We start from the raw sequence: 16,277 nt of genomic DNA on the forward strand, positions 1-16,277 counted from the left end.
GATTTCATAGCATAGCACGAATTAGGAACTAGGTTCCCATTTTTGTTTCTGCGGTTCAAGCCAATAGATAACTGTTGCCTAGGTAGTTTTGTATATTGTGCTGTTCCTTGGCCATGGATAAAATTGCAGGTTAGAATATTTAGTGCTTTTTAGAAGTTCATCTCCTTGCTTTTCTGAATAATTGTATGAATTATTTCATAAAGATTGTCTTCTCTTAAATCACAGGTATGGGACTGCTGAACTCTGTGCACACCATGTCACCATAGTGGCTCATCTGGTGAGGAGAAGTACAAGGTCTAAAACACCTACTTTCCATGCAGTTCCTTTAAGGATACGATAGTCTTAAAGAATGTGAATATCAAAAGGAGAAATAGTTTGATTATCTAAATTGTTTTGGCAGTTTCTTTGCTGTGCTTTAATTCTGACGTTATTGAGAAAGATGTATCAGAAACAGTAAAACTGCGGAAATTGTCTCATATTTTCAAAATCCTACAGGATTTCATTAATTGGTCTGAGAAAGAAAGACCAGGTTAACTGAGAATAAATTTAAAATAGAATGCAAAGTCGAAAATATAGTTGTAATGTTGCTTACTGAGAGTTACTCTTTTCTTTCTCCCTTTAATATAACTTAGACAAGGTGCCTCTTGATTTTATTGTCTCTCGGTCAGAATGATTTGAGAGGAACTAATGTGACAGAAACTTATGCCTTTTGGGAAAGAAATCATGCTTTGTGAACGGATATAAAGAGAAAATGATGTAGTGATGATTTAATCTTTTCAGTGTTGATCTTTTTTTGTTTTCAGATTTTGAGATGTTTGATATATTCCATATGATATGGTCATGATTTGTTATTTTGGGTTTTTTGTCCCTGACCTGTGATAAAGATCTTATGTGGGTCCATGTGTCTTTCATTTCTTGGTAGCTATTATGCCATATATTTCTTAGTTTACTGTTGAAAGATGTTGTAGACTAAATCCAGTGAGGTCCAGTGACCTGAACAGCTGGTCTGTATGTCTCCATGGCTAGCGGTCTGGAGCACTTACCCACTTCTGAATCCTTAGCACATCTTGTACTAAGCAGATCCATAGTAGTTTTTATGTTATGTATATTATTTTTCAAATAAAATGAAAGCTCTAGTACATTATGATAGGAATTGATTGCCGGAACATTGATCTTATAAAATCTTTTAATGGAGCTTCTGTCTTAGAGTTATACCTGTCTCTGCACTGTTGTGCTTAGATCTTACAAAATTCCATGAACTGTCATTGAGTAGGGGATTAACATATCAAGTTATCATCAAAATAGTGATTCAAAATAGAAATCCCAAAGGGTTGTTTTTATTTTTCTTTATTTTTCCTTCAGATTTTTATTTAAATTCTAGTTAGCTAGCATGTGGCGTAATATTTTCAGGAGTAGAGTTTAGTGATTCGTCACTTACATATAACATCCAGTGATCAACACCAAAGGGTTGTTTTTAAATACGGTGTCAAAACCCTTTTCTCATAAAAATAATCTAGGTTAATGAAAGAAAAACAACTTATTTAAGAAAAGCTCTAAATAAAAAATCTGAATTATTTATAATCTTATATTCCAAAAGAGCTGCTGCTAATATTTGGGCATATGAAAGCTTGTAAAAACTATGATTTTAAGTCTACTCTCCTCTCCTGTCTTTTCCCAGATAAAATCTTGTCCTGGAGAATGTTACCAGCTCACCAACCTATCGATACTATTCAGGCGGCTCTTTTTCTTCATGGCCCCACCCCAGCAGGCAAGGATATTATCTTAGTCACTGTCTTTGGGTAGCTGCTGAGAATTGGATTCAGACTCTCTGAAAGCTTCCCATTGCCCCATTTATGGTACATTTGAATGTTGACATGATCTGAGTATAAATTTTTAACGTATTGATTGCTTTGCTTATCGCTTTTAGGTGGGTTTAGATTTTGATGTTGTTAAAGAAAAATCAGAGCCATCCAGTGTAGTCAAAGTGATAAAAGTGGATTTTATTTTGGGATTGTTGCTATAGGGAAAAAGAGGCCTCAGTGTAGAACTGGGCTCGAGTCTGAATACAGCACAGACTGGGAGGGATTCGTATTCAGGGAGCAAGGTGTAGGTCAGGAGGTGAAAACTGCTGAGAGGAAGTGGTGATTCTTGCTAAACACAGACCAAGGTGATAAAATATCAAGGCTGAGGATGCTTTCTAAAAGGACTTAGCAGAATTCTTGCTAAACCTGGATGCTGCAAGCCCAGGGATGGACACAATCCCAGATGGAAGACGAGTTGAGAAGAGGCTTGGAAGAAGAGCCTGACTTAAGTTTGGTCAGGAGAGAACCTTTGTCGCTGTCTTTGCTGCAAGTTACAGACAGTCATTGTCTTCCCGAAATATATCTTTCCCCTTGTTTCTCAGCCATTTAAGATATTGACATGAGAAAGTTCTATATGCCCTTCTTCCCCTTTTAATTTATTGTGAAGACCGAGAATATCTGTATGCCCTTAATGATGTCTCTTATTTTTTACGGCAAATAAGCTGAACTTTTTTGGGAAAATGGAAAGTACGATGAGCTTTAGTTGATTGCTCTTGTGAGGAAAGCCAGCTTTGCCACAATAAAGGAGAGTCTCTGGCTACGGACACCTGTGTCGGCCAGTGCAGTCCCTTGGACTAGCGCTTTGCAGCTGTTTCAGGAGCTGCTTAGGGCTTTTTGAAACATCTAGGCTCCTGGACCTTCTCCTGTGAATGGGGTGGGTGCAGAGTGGAGGCAGTACAGTGAGGCCCAGGCATTTGTGTTATTATTGTCGTTGGAATTCCTACATGATTCTGACATGGATACGAGCTTGGGAACCACTAGGTCAGTGAAGGGGGTTTGAATCCTGTCTAACTGTGACCTTGGGCACAGCATCCTTTCCAAACCTCTTTCCCTGTCTATAGAATGGCGGATACGTGTTAACTATTTTGAAAAATTTTGTAACGACCCAGACGTAATATAGGCGAAACACTTAGCATAGTGCCGTGCTTAGAAGGGTGCTCAGTAAATATTGGGAGTCGTTTCTGAATAGAGTATTTGCCTCAAGTCTGTGTCTCCTTTCCTGCCCGAGAGAAGCTGGACAGGCACCAGAGGAGCCGTGCTGGCCTCCTAGCCCCCTTCCTTGCAGGTGGTGCCGATGCCGAAAGCACACCAGGCCCACCTGCTAGCCTTCTAGAAAACACAGAAGTGTTGCTCTTCTCCTTTCCAAAACCCCCAAAGAGTCATCTGCTCCACGTCCCTTCAGATTTTAATCCCTTTTATTCCCCTCTCAGGGGTCTTCTCTTGGTTTCTGGGACACTGTTCTTCACAGGGGCCCCGTGAACTGGGAAGCCCTTCCTGAGGGTCCGTTTAACCTCAGTTTTCTCATTTATTAAATGGGAATAAAATTGTCCTTTTCCCAGAGTTGTTGTGAAATTTTAACTTGTAGAATACTACAACTCAGGATGAATGATCTAAGTGAAGTCTAGAAACGTGGTTGTAAATAAACTCTAGTTAATGTTTAGAGACTTCTTAGACACTCCTCAATTGTCTAAGTTTTTCCAAATAATTGAGGCTATCAGATTTGGAAGTTAGGAATATTTGAGAGGTTACTTTTAACTTTTTCCCTCGGTTATCAAAAATACTGGTTTCCTCGTCAGCTTACTGTGCTTAAATTTAAAGGGACATGTCTGAATTTGAATTCTTGTCTGACAGTCCGTGGCATTTAGCTAATCCTAAAACTGAGGTACTAACTAACCTTCCCTAGATAGAGCTGAGACTTGAGATTCGGAACGCGAGCTGCTCGAAGGGAACACTTCACAAGTGTTCCTTCTTCTGCCAGGCTCTGCTCTTTCTCCTTTTCCCTGAGGACGTGATCCCTCCTCCTGAAGGAAGGAGGGAGGGAACGGGCCTTCTTTGAGATGGACTGGGCTGCGTTCTGGGCACTTCAGTTCTTGGAGTTCCCGCGTCAGCCTGTGGGTGGGATCCGTGCTGTTAACGTTCATTCTGCACGTGAAGACACAGTAGCTCAGGGAAACTCACCATGACAAACGGCTGGGTCGGGGTCTGTGCCAGGTCCGTCTTACTCCATCCAAAAGCTGTGCTTGTATCGCCCCGGCCCCGGCTCCTGTCTCAGCTCTTCTGCAGGCGGCTGTTCCGGGGCTTCCTGTTCGCAGGGTGCCGGTCTGCCTCCTTGTCCCTGTAGCTGTGAAATCTGCTTTTCTTGTTGAGGTGTGTAAAGCTCTCCATTAATTTTTAGTAGTGCTTTGTTTAAAAGAAAAAACTTGGAAACCACTGTGCTATATATCATGATACCAGAAAGAACATAAAATCTGGTAGAAACTACAAATTTATTAAAGTGCTCATGGTGAAAGGTGCTACGTAAGGAGTACCAAAAGTGGCACAAATCGGGTTTTGTTGGGTGTTCATAGCTTAGAAGATCATTTGTGGGGAGGTATGGGTGGGAACGGGGGAATAGGGGAAGCTGTTGGAGATGGAGGCATTTGTGACATAGGCTAAAGGATGGGGGAGGAAGGGCGGCTGGGACAGGGGTGAAGGGGGGAGAGCACGCGCTGGGGAAAAGGAGAGACAAGCAGCGAAGCTGGAAGTAATTACTGTTTGCACACAGGATGGTATCTTTTTAAAAGGTGAAATAAAAACCTAGATTTTGTATTAGTGGTGCAGCATTAACATAGTGAAAATAGTTGATCCCAGTTCAGTGATGTTTTACTTAAAAAAAAAAAAAGTGTGGCAATAATTTGGGGGGAACTGCCAGTAACTAGGGAGATTAAAATGTGTTTCTGTTTCAGTATGGAGAGTAATTATTGATATCCTATTATCTCTTTCAGTGTGTAACTGTTAATAATATTTCTGTTTTATAGAAACGAGCAAAAGTACAAGGTTACTGAGAGGAAAGGATTTAATATACCTGGTTTAAGTAGACTGGTAGTTGTGTTGCCATTTTTATCTAAAATAAAAAGTACTATGAAAAGAAAAAAAGTAGTGTCAGTATTTGCATTTTAAGCCCACTGTTGTATTTTTCCTCTCTTCTCAATTTTAACAAGGGAAGTCCTAAGTCTCTGCAAATTATTCACTTCTACTTCACTCCTTATGAACTGTTAACGCTGGCAGTTTTAAATATATTTTTTTAAGTTTTATTTATTTATTTTGGGAAAGAGAGAGAGAGCATGGGGGAGGGGCAGAGAAAGGGGGAGAGAGAGAGAGAGAGAGAGAGGGGGAGAGAGAGAGAGAATCCCAAGCAGGTTCCACATTGTCAGTGCGGAGCCCAATGTGGGGCTCAAACCCACAACCACAAGATCATGACCTGAGCCGAAATCAAGAGTCAGACACTTAACTGAGCCACCCCAGTGCCCCTGAATATTTAAAATTGTATTGAGACTGGGGTTTTCAAACTCAAAATAGTAAATAAATCACTTTTTCTATGTAATAAATTTTGTCAACACCTACCCTTTTATGTTGTCCAGGGCATTACTATTTGTATTTTCTATTTTGGCAAGGGAACTAGTTCATTCAGTCGCTGGATTTTATTATAAAGAAAGGTCATGTTCAGCTGATGTCTATCAGTTGGCACATTTCTCTTGGCCCTCCTGATGCAGTTTGGTTTCATGAATAAAGCTGCTTATTATAATAGACACATAGCTCATCAGAGGGTCCATTTTTCTGGCTTTATCAGCTGTCCCAGAAGATAGCCATACAATTTCTCCCTTGTTTTGACAGCTAAATATTGTCTGCAAACAAAATCCAAATATAAATGTAATACACAATGTGAGAAAATTACTCTGTCAAATTTAACATGGTAGGGTTTTGTTTTTTTTTTAATATAGGAAGTTTTCATCAAGTAGATTTGAGATACTACAAATTGAATTATTCCTCTTAAAAAATTACATTAATATACTTCCTAGGTTATATTTCATTTAGAAATTCAGTGCACCATTATTTTTGCTGTTTTTCCACTGGAAACTATTATTTTAACTTTTTGTTTTTTTAATGTTTGTGTTCTGTTTTTAGCTAGTCTGCTGAGGCCTCATTTTTAACAAACTAGTGCTGTTTTTCTGTTAACTTGGCAAAGGCTTTGAATTATTTCAGTGGTAGAATGGATTTGCTAGCCACATAATTCTGAACTGGTGGCTTACGTTTGTGAAACAAATTCTGTGTGTCCTCTGAGAGCAAAGCCAACTAGCCTAGTGGAAAATCGAACCGATGAGCTTTGCTTCTTTCTGTAGGTCCTTTGTTCCAATCAGCTGAGATAACGGTAAGCCGCCAGGGTTGGCCGAATCCCTCTTTTGGCATACCTTGGAATATTACTTTTGACTTAACAAGGTCACGAGCACACATGTTCTTAGGAAAATAATAGACTTACTGGGTAGGATAAAACAGCTACCTTACTAATAATGAAATAGATTATTTTTAACATCTCTCAGTGCCTACATATCATGTTCCACTTAAACTGCGTTTTGCATTTGCAAACAAATGCAACAACAGCAAATACAATAATGCATGTTCGTGTCATTTACCTTGGTCTGGTCCTTGTCAGTTAAAAGCTTTTTAAAAACATAAACCATGGGAGCCAGTTCTCCGCTTTTGTGTATCCATTCATCAGATCGTCTTCTGTTACTCTTCAATTTTTTTCAGGTGGAGTTCATCCAGAAATTTTCCCCCAGAGAAGCAGAAAATCTGTCTCTGTGGCAATATATTTCCTTCCAGGCGTTACCTGCCGAGCTTAGGAAACAAGCTGCACAAGAGGTCGTCGGAGTAGGCATTGCACGGTGTACGGAGTGGCTAAGCAATAGTCGTACTTTGGGAGAGCTTGACTCTCTGGTAAGAAAAGAATTTTGATTGATTTGGTTCATTTAGTAACTGTTTATTGAGCACTACTTAAGGTACTAGTGATGGGTTGTTAATAAGAAGGATACAGTCTCTGCCCTCAGGTTAGAAACTAGCAAGCTTTCAGATTCTACATTGTAAAGGGGTCTGTGAGAAACTTACTCCATCTTGATGTAAATTACATTGGGGGCTGAGGGTCTGCAGTTTAAGACACACTGGACCAAGATGAAACTCAGTATGAAATATTTTATGTGCAGTGATTTTGCTGACACATCATTAGATTAGGCAGACATGACTCTTCTGTTTGACAAAATGCAGCCCTCGTTTTAGACACACCTATTCTGAGTCTTTGTGTAGTTCTTAGGAGCTTTATGTTCCCTCTTAATGAAACGTAAAAGAAGTTCATCTAGAAGAAGTAAAAACTACATGATTTTTTAAAATTGATTGAAAAATTGACTATACTACATGTGGTTCAGTTTTCCAGTTTAGTATCATTTTCTCCTCATTTATTTCATCCAGCAAGCATATTTTGGACACTCTTGTGTGCCAAGCACTGTTCTAGGCATTGGGGATAGAATAGGGAACAAAACAAAAATTCCTGTTCTCATGAACTTGTACTCTAGCTCAGCTGTGGACAGTAAAATAAGTAATGAATATATTTGTAAATGTTTTAGATCAGTTTGGGATAAGTGGAGAAAAATCAAGCAGGGATGGGGACAGGATATTCAAGGAGCTGGGGGTCTATTTGCAATTTTAAATTACGAGGTCAGGGTTTTTTCAAGGCTTAGATCTCCACACTGAGTGTAAGTGTTCTGACGCTCTGTTCTATTCATGGCACTTGATGATAATGAAGTCTAAAGGAGCTGAGGCCCCAGAGGTTATGAATAACTTCTAACTCTGCGTAAAAACCTGTGTCAAATTTGTATTCTAAGACCCAGTGCCATCTTTTCAGCTACTTCATTAATACATTTTATTAAAAAATAATTTTAATAAAATAAAATTTTATTAAAAATAATTTTTTAAATTATCAGGATAATTTAAAACATATACACACATTAAAGGAAATACAAGTTTTTATTTGCATTTATTTTGAGATAACTTTGAAATACACAGGAGTAGCTTAGATTGTTCAGGTTTTACATTTATTGTGCACTGATTTTTGCAGTTGAAGATAAAAAATTTTTTGGAGTAGGCAAAATAATGCACCTGTTTTCTAAACTTGAGTATATCTTTGCCCTGACCAAAACTTTATTTCAGCAGGTCATTTTACATGCTTATTTGTAGAAGGAAATAGGTAAATCTTAAATAAAAAGCTGTGCGCTAATCCTTCAAACTTAAATGTTGTTGAAGTATAATGGGTTAAAGGCATTGTTACTAATCATTACGTGCAGCCCACTGCACTCCTGGCCAGAGAGAGAGATTCCATATATAGATAAGAGCAGATCCAGATAAGACGGTTTTTAGTTTCAAGTTCTAGATAGTGTACTTCTCAAGTATTGTATTTGTTTATTGAATGCAGAGTGTTGTTGAGGAATTTTAAAGGTTAATTATGAAACAACAGCAATAATAAAAATCTAGTAATGGTAAAAGATTGCTAGGTGCATCATGTGAAAAAAATAGAATCTGTAGTTGATGAATATTATAAAATTAGCTTGATTATATGGACAGTCTGTATCATTGTATTAAAATACAATGCTGTTTCCATTTTGATATTAAATTTTAACCTAAAAGGAAAAAAAAAAAATGTAGAAAATGAAGCAGATGTTTGTCTATAAGGAAAATTATTTTTAATAAAATGTATTAATGAAGTAGCTGAAAAGATGGCATTGGGTCTTAGAATACACATTGGCCACGGGTTTTTATGCAGAGGTACAAGTTACCCATAACCTCTGGGGCCTCGGCTCCTTTAGACTGGGATCTAACCTCAGTTCTTTCCCTCTGTCTCCACTTACAGAACACACAGCTTTCTGCTTTGCTTGCTGTGTGTAATTCTGCTAGTGAAGCTTTGGAGATTGCACAGCAGACTGCAATTCTGGAAATCGGGAGTCAGCTTTGGGCATTTTTAAACACTACACTGGTAAGGAAAGCAGCTGATAATTTCTCCGGAGAACAAATAAAATACTGAAAAAAGAATAGCACCAAAATTTCCGTGTGGAGTGAAATGTATGTAATTTCTTTAGGTGCTTGATAGAACTTGCAGTCAGAACTTAAAATACCTATTTGTGCTCTTTCAACCAGTTCTTTTTGAGTGTCACAGGATTCCACTAGTAAAACTAGAGCCTAGTAGAGTGACTGACAGTCCAGCTAACTATTTTCATGACCATTTGGACCCTATTAAAAAAAATCAAACCCTTCTTGGTATTGTTTCTCTTCTCTGTTGGGTTAGTATAGCCTGTTTCTGTGGTTCTGGGGTCTTCCATGAAATCTTTTGGGCAGTGGAGAGTGACCTGGCCTAAAGGCGGCAGGGACAAGTGGATGGCTATGGCTGCTTTGTGTTCCTCTTCCCCAGCGATGGCAGAGGCCAGGTGACAGGCTAGAATTGGGATGATGGGTGTCCCACAGATTATTGTGGTTTCCAAATGACATTTAGTTTAAAAATCTAAATAGGACATTTGGTTTCTTTGAGTAGTGCCAGCTGCTGGAAGCTGAAGGCAACATTCACACTTTTGGTAAATAATAGAAATGGTTTTGCAGATAATGTTTTATCATTAAAATTTACGTATGGTTAAATTTCCCTTCTTTAGTATTTTAACTTCAGGAAGTGCTTTCCCCCAATCCTCACAAATCATTCAGTAAATATTCATTGAGGATCTCTCTGCTGGTGATCTAGCTTACCGTATCATGATAGAAACCACAGTTACAGAGAAGAGAAATGGAATTTCTGGTCATGGGATCTTGAGCAAATTATTTAACCTCTCTGCCCCTTTTTCTTATTTTTTGGTAAAGTGAGGGTAGTAAGAGCTACTTCGTAGAGTTATAAGGTATATGTGAGGTAATATAAAACACTTAGCATATTGCCTAGTGTATAATAAATGTTCATTAAAAGGTAGCTATTTTCATGTAATTGAAAATTTTCACCAAAATTATTTTGTGTTTCTTATTTAAGGTAACAGGTCAACCTTATGTTCAGCAGACACTTAGCCTTTTACTTTCACTGTTGGGATTTTTCGTTCAAACTCTAGATCCTCATCTGATAAGTCAGGTAAGGACAGTGAACAAATTGTTGATACTTTGCTGAGGAAATTATTGAACTGGTATGACCTAAGATAGCTTTGTAGAAACAGCCCTTTTTAGCGATCTGTTGCTCAGTTTGCTTGTTCCCCCTTTCCTGCTGGACTGAATGTAAACGTCACAGGTTTGCTTTATCTTAGGGCAGTCCCCTCGTTTCTTTCACTCATCCAGTAGAGTATGGTTAGGATACAGGCTGTTGGCTCAGCCCATATCTGTTCTTCCCTATCTCCCTGATGCCAAATAGTCCAAGCTTTAACTGCCCCAGAACATCCCTGAGGCCAGGAGTCATAGCTCATGTGTGAACTTTGCATGCATACCGTGCTCAAATGTATTTCAGCAGCTGTGGGAGTGCGGAATATAAGCAGTGTGGACTTAGGGACCGTCTTCACTGTCTCTTTGAAAGCATGATTCTGACATAAAGGACTACTGAATTTTCTCTCTGGCCCCCAGCCTGCATGGCTGGAGCCGGCAGGACGAGGTCACTGTCGGGGGGATCCTTTTGATGCTGCCTAGTCACTGCCTGCCTTTGGCGTTTCTAAGCCGATACAGGGAGGAGACGGCAAAAGGCCTCCGTCTTCTCTGAAACGATTCCAGAGGCTTTGGAATTAGTCCATCTTGGACAGAACTGATCCCCCAAATCGAGAGTTGGCTTAAGCTTACAGGCACATTAAGAAATAAACAGTTACGAGGTAAAACTAATCATTCCTTGGAGGAGGATGGAAGGAATAATACCTTATCACAGGACCATATATGCTGGAAAGCAGAACTGCTAACACTTTGTTTTTAGTAGCTTGGTTAGTGGTTGTGCACATTCACAACTTGGCATTAACAAATACATACTAATGAGGTGCAGTTTTAAATTACATATTTATAAAAAAATTACATATTTATATATGCATAATATGTATATGTGTATGTATATGTGTATATATGTACCTATGTATATGTATTATATTAAATATATGTATATATGTATTATAGTAAATAAATTACACATTCTATATGCATAACATGGATTAACTAAATTACAGAGAATGAGAATACAGTAAAATCATTGACTCAGACTTTGTGGATTCTGAAGTTTCTAATAATCTTTTTTGAAAAATCATATGGATAATTTTGATAGAATTGTGTCTACCTTTAAAAAACCCACATAACTAAAGTTCTAAAATTTCAGCATAAGTAAATTGTTCATTTAGGTGTTGCTTCTTTTATAGGAGACTTTATCTCTGTGTTCCTTTAAACCAGGGATTGGCAAACTATGGCTTCCTGGCTAGGTTCTCCCTTCCTGTTTATAGGACAAGAGCTAAGGATGATTTTTACATTTTTAAAGGTTTGTAAAATAAAAACTAAAAAACAAAAAAAAACAAAGAGTATGCAGCAGGGAACATACTACCTACAAAGCCTAAAGTATTTACCACCTGGCCCTTCATAGAAAGTTTGCCGATCCCTGCTTTAAATAATGAATTTCCGTCACTGTAATTTATAATACAGAACAACTATTAAGGATTTGAAAGGAGAGCACTGGTATGTAGTTTTTCAGGAAGACACTTTTTTTTTTTTTTTTTTTTAACAGCAGTTGGGAGGATGAATACTGTAATAAATGGGTCAGGCATTTGTTTGTTTTCTTCAAATTCCACTTGTGAAGTGTAGGCTTTGTTGAGTGTTCAGCTGTTTTGGGTTTTGTTGTGTTTTCCCTTCCACACATCCATCAAAATCTTACTCATTAGGTCTCTACAAAATACTTGTTTTCATTTCTAACTGTTCTTTGGTCTTTGCCACTTTAGGTAGTAACTTTGCAGACCTCACTGCTTAAATTAGAGCCTCCTGACCATGTTTGTTTGGCAGTGCTCGATTTTGTATCTTCTCTGGGAAATTTTTTTATACCTCAAGCTATCCAGGTAATATTCTTCATGCTTTTGTTCCCCAAATTCCTTTAATTCTTTTGTTAACAAAATCTCTGTAAGAATTAGTAAAGTTTTCAGGCTTCTGATTTCTGTCTGAAATTCTGTGGATTGTTGACAATGAAAGTTGGGGGGGGGGGATGTATTTTGTGAAGAGAGGATGACTTTGTCAAAATAGAACTCATTGTAAGTTTTTTTCTTTTTAGAAAAATACATTTTGACATACAAATAATTTAGAGTTGGTGGTAGCCTGAGAGGCTCATTCCAGTTGGCCTTTAGTACACAATGTCTCTGAGGAAGGCAGACATTTATGTCTTCTAGGGAATAGTATATAATGAGGAAATTGGGTAATTTATCAAACTGTATATACTCTGGGTTTTATATCCATGAAAAAGAACTTGTTAAGACAATGTTTTTGAAAATGTTGCAAAGTATATATAATTGGCAAATGGATATTTACTTATAAATTATACTGCAGGGGTCTGACAATATACTACTTAATTTCCAGATACAACCTCCTGAACTGAATTTTGCCTTCCTTATTACTGTGGTCAGTCTAGATAGTTGGCTTTTTTCATGTCCATGGGTGATGACAACCTTGTCATGTAATTGGAGCAAAAATATGATGGATGTTATCTCAGTAGATATTAAAATCTTTGCAATAGAAACATTTAACTGGCTAGTTTCTAAAGGGCTCTTATTTGCTCACAAGTAAATGGTATCATACTATTTTCACCACACAAGGTTATGTTTCATGAGAGAAAGGTAGATGTTGACAGCTTCTTTTAAACTCTGGACAGAAGTATGCAAAGATCTTTGCATTCGAGCTGTCTTCTTTTTAGCAGAAGATAAATTCCAAAATACTGTCTCATTTATGAATAGCTATGCACCCTGATGGGCCCAGATGTGGAACAAATGGTTTATTAGCAGAAATTATATATTCCCCGGAGCAAAGGCCTGAAAAATTTGGTGGATTCATCGGCATATAAGAGCCTTTAAAGCCAGGAGATGACATTTTATTCAAGAAAAATATTGCTGAGTTTTTGCTGTGTGTCAGGTGCTGTTTTAATCACTGGGGATTCATTAATGAACAAACTAATAAATATCCACCCTCAGCCTGTCGGAAGGCAACTAAGAAGGAGTGACGTAGCATATGAAATAGTGTATGTGCTCTGGAGAGAAAGCAAGCAAGGGTGGGAAGGAGAGAATGTGTATGTGGTACGGTTTTAAACGGGTTATTGGCAGTGGCGTCCTCACCGAGGTGAGCTGTGAGTAGAATCCTGAAGCTGAGAGAGCAAGCCATGCAGGTATCTGGGGGAAGCGTCCTGCACGTGGGGGAAATCGTAAGCCTGATCCCTCTTGAGAGCATGTCTGATACATGGAGGGAAGCCAGTAGAGCTAACACACCGGTAGTGGGGCTTTCCGGGCCATTGTAAGGACTTCAGCCTTTACTCCGAAGGAAATGAGAAGCTGTTGGAAGCATTTGAACAAAGGAGTGACATGACCTAACGTGGATTAGTGTGTGCTCACGGGGACAGAATTGGGGAAACCTGACGTTAAGAATAGTGAATGTTGGAGCGCCTGGATGGTGCAGTCGGTTAAGTGTCTGACTCTTGATTTTGGCTCAGGTCATGATCTCACGGTTCGTGGATCTCACGGTTCATCGGGCTTCCTGCTGACAGCGTGGAGCCTGCTTGGGATTCTCTCTCTCCCCTCCCTTCTACCCTTCCCCTGCTCACTCGTGCTCTCTCTCAAAATAAATAAAGAAGAGTGAATGTACTCTACTGAGATTTTCCTCTAATAAGGTTTGGTTCTCTTTGTAGGACAAAATTCTGCCCAACCTATCTTCTATTTTTGCCTTACTGTTAGCTGACGGGAACTGGATACTAGAACAACATACGTTAGAGGCGTTTACTCAGTTTGCCCAGGTAATTATAAGACCAGCCTATCATAATGACCTCCAAAACAGTTTAATATTTGCAATATTTTAAAACGTTCTAGAAACATTTATTGAGCTACTTTTGATCTTGGTCATTAAAATTTTCTGCTGGAGGAAGTATTGCTAACGATCTATTTTACAGGATCTAAAAATGAAGCATAGAGAAACGAAGGGACTTTCCTAAGGTCAAGGGTGGTAACAACCAGAACCGAGCATTCAGACCAGGCCTACTAACTCGGACACGGTCTTCCAGACAGTATTTTTGAGTTTGAAATCAGTAACACGTTTCATCTCAAACTATCGTAGGAGTTAGGGAGATAAACACAGAGCCCCGCGAGCTCAGGTCCATGGAGAAGGTGAGCCTTCTTGCCTGTCGCTGTGCAGTCACGCCTGTGCTCATAAGGGGCCCAGAGACCGGGCAGAGGTGACTAAAGCTCACAGTGCCGTGCCCGTGCAGAACGCTGCGTCGTCCTGAGGCGCCCTGAAGGGACTGTGAGCTGACGGTCTTCTGAGTGTCCTCGGATAGTTTTCTTTTAAAATGCATTCTTAAGTTGCTCTTAAAACTCATGTATTTGTCTTTGCAAGTTGTTGAAATACATTAAAATCGATCTCGTTTATCAATCTTTTGATAGGGAACAAATCATGAAGAGATAGTCCCACAGTGTCTCAGTTCCGAAGAAACCAAGAACAAAGTTGTATCCTTTCTGGAGAAGGTATTTATTTATGTAGATCAAAATAGTGGGATCACGTATTTTGTCATTTTTTAAAATTGTATGATTGTAACCGACTTAAGTATCTTCTTAAATTGTTCATAGCACTCAGCACACAGGTGACACAAGTTAAACAGCCGGGGCCAGATGACAGGTCAGAGACCGGGCGGAGTCGCTGTGAGTTCAGGCAGTGAGAGGACCGAGGGGCCCCGAACGTTACCCTCCTAGATTCGCATGGAGAACTGGGGGCCTGAGAGGCCGCGTTTACTCCTCTCATTTACGTAGAATTTTACGTGGCTTTCCTGCGCCAACGAAAGACCTAGTTTTCCAAACTGTGACATTGCTAAAGCTGTTTTTAATAGTTAGAACCCAACTGTTGAGTCATTTGGCTCCCATGTCTGTGCATACCTTGGAACTTCTGTGGGGGCAGTTCTGGGGCATAAGGGGCTAATTGCAACACTAGCAGGACATTAAGCCACAGATTTCGAAGACCAGAGAAAGTGCATTATGCTCAACTACTGATTTTTTTTGTACCACGCCCATTATTAAACGGGGCCATGTGGCTGTTTATACGCACGTATACCTCACACATCAGCTGGTGAAGTATGTGTGTACATGTTGTTTTTACCAGTTTCTCACCCTGTACAATGAAGGTTCGCAGACTATCAGTTTTTCCTGGAAAGAAGACACTTTGGCTTTTCTGTGGGGAAGGAGAACACTGGAGAGTGATTTTATCCAAATTACACGAAGATGGTGCATTTACAGATGAGTCCACCTTCCAAAACCTGCCCAGCTCACAGGCTAAGCCAGAATAGTTTAATACTGGGTGCTTACACACACATGCACGGCGTCTTCTCATTTTCTGAATATCACAGCATTTTCTGTCTGTCAGAGAATGCTTGGTGTTTACTTGATTTTTCACGATTTGTGGCAGACTGGGTTTGTAGATGAAACCGCGGCTGCCAGGGTGGAACGTGTGAAACAGGAAAAAACCATTTTCTGGGAACGCTTTGCTAACGTCGCTGTAGAAGAAGCAAAGCGGTCGTCTTTACAGGTATGGACTTTATAGTATGGGTCAAGCTTTAAGAGAAATTCTGCCCTTCTTACTGATAAAAGTGAAAAAAAAAACCAGGATGGTTCCTGGCCTCCTATTGAATATCAAAATATAATCACATCGGGGCACCTGGGTGGCTTAGTCGGTGTTAAGCGGCCAACTTTGGCTCAAGTCATGATCTCACAGTTTGTGGGTTCGAGCCCCCATTGGCTCTGTGCTGACAGCTCAGAGCCTGGAGACTGCTTTAGATCCTATGTCTCCCTCTCTCTCTCTGTCCCTCTCCCACTCAAGCGCTCTCTCTCTCTCAAAAATAAGCATTTTTAAAATATAATCAAATAGATCTAGAAATGTAAAATTCTGTTTTACAGTAGCTGCTCTTTAAAAAATCACATTTCTTCTTTCCTAGCAGGCTCCACATTGTCAGCACAGAGCCTGGTGTGGGGTTTGAACCCACGAACTGTGAGATCATGACCTGAGCCGAAACCAAGAGTCGGACATATAACCAAATTTAGCCTCCCAGGCACCCTTGCAAATAAGTTTTAACATCATACTGTCCCTGCTCTTTCAACAGGACTTTCAATTGTTTGTAGTAACTTT

General features: G+C 39.3%; 1 protein-coding gene across 2 annotated transcripts in view; it reads left to right on the forward strand.

Moving 5' to 3' along the window:
- Window positions 1–16,277, forward strand: part of FIRRM (FIGNL1 interacting regulator of recombination and mitosis) — a 44,768-nt gene that overhangs the window by 27,083 nt on the left and 1,408 nt on the right. For both annotated transcript variants that reach the window (XM_078440628.2, XM_078440629.2), the window contains 9 exons: window positions 226–277; window positions 1,679–1,768; window positions 6,651–6,836; window positions 8,797–8,919; window positions 9,949–10,044; window positions 11,861–11,974; window positions 13,801–13,905; window positions 14,549–14,629; window positions 15,561–15,680. In XM_078440628.2, coding sequence (XP_078296754.2) covers window positions 226–277; window positions 1,679–1,768; window positions 6,651–6,836; window positions 8,797–8,919; window positions 9,949–10,044; window positions 11,861–11,974; window positions 13,801–13,905; window positions 14,549–14,629; window positions 15,561–15,680 — 967 coding nt within the window. The remainder of the gene's footprint in view (window positions 1–225; window positions 278–1,678; window positions 1,769–6,650; window positions 6,837–8,796; window positions 8,920–9,948; window positions 10,045–11,860; window positions 11,975–13,800; window positions 13,906–14,548; window positions 14,630–15,560; window positions 15,681–16,277) is intronic.

The sequence above is a fragment of the Panthera onca genome, chromosome F1, assembly GCF_046562875.1.
Source record: "Panthera onca isolate mPanOnc1 chromosome F1, mPanOnc1 haplotype 2, whole genome shotgun sequence".
Classification (NCBI taxonomy): Eukaryota; Metazoa; Chordata; class Mammalia; order Carnivora; family Felidae; genus Panthera; species Panthera onca.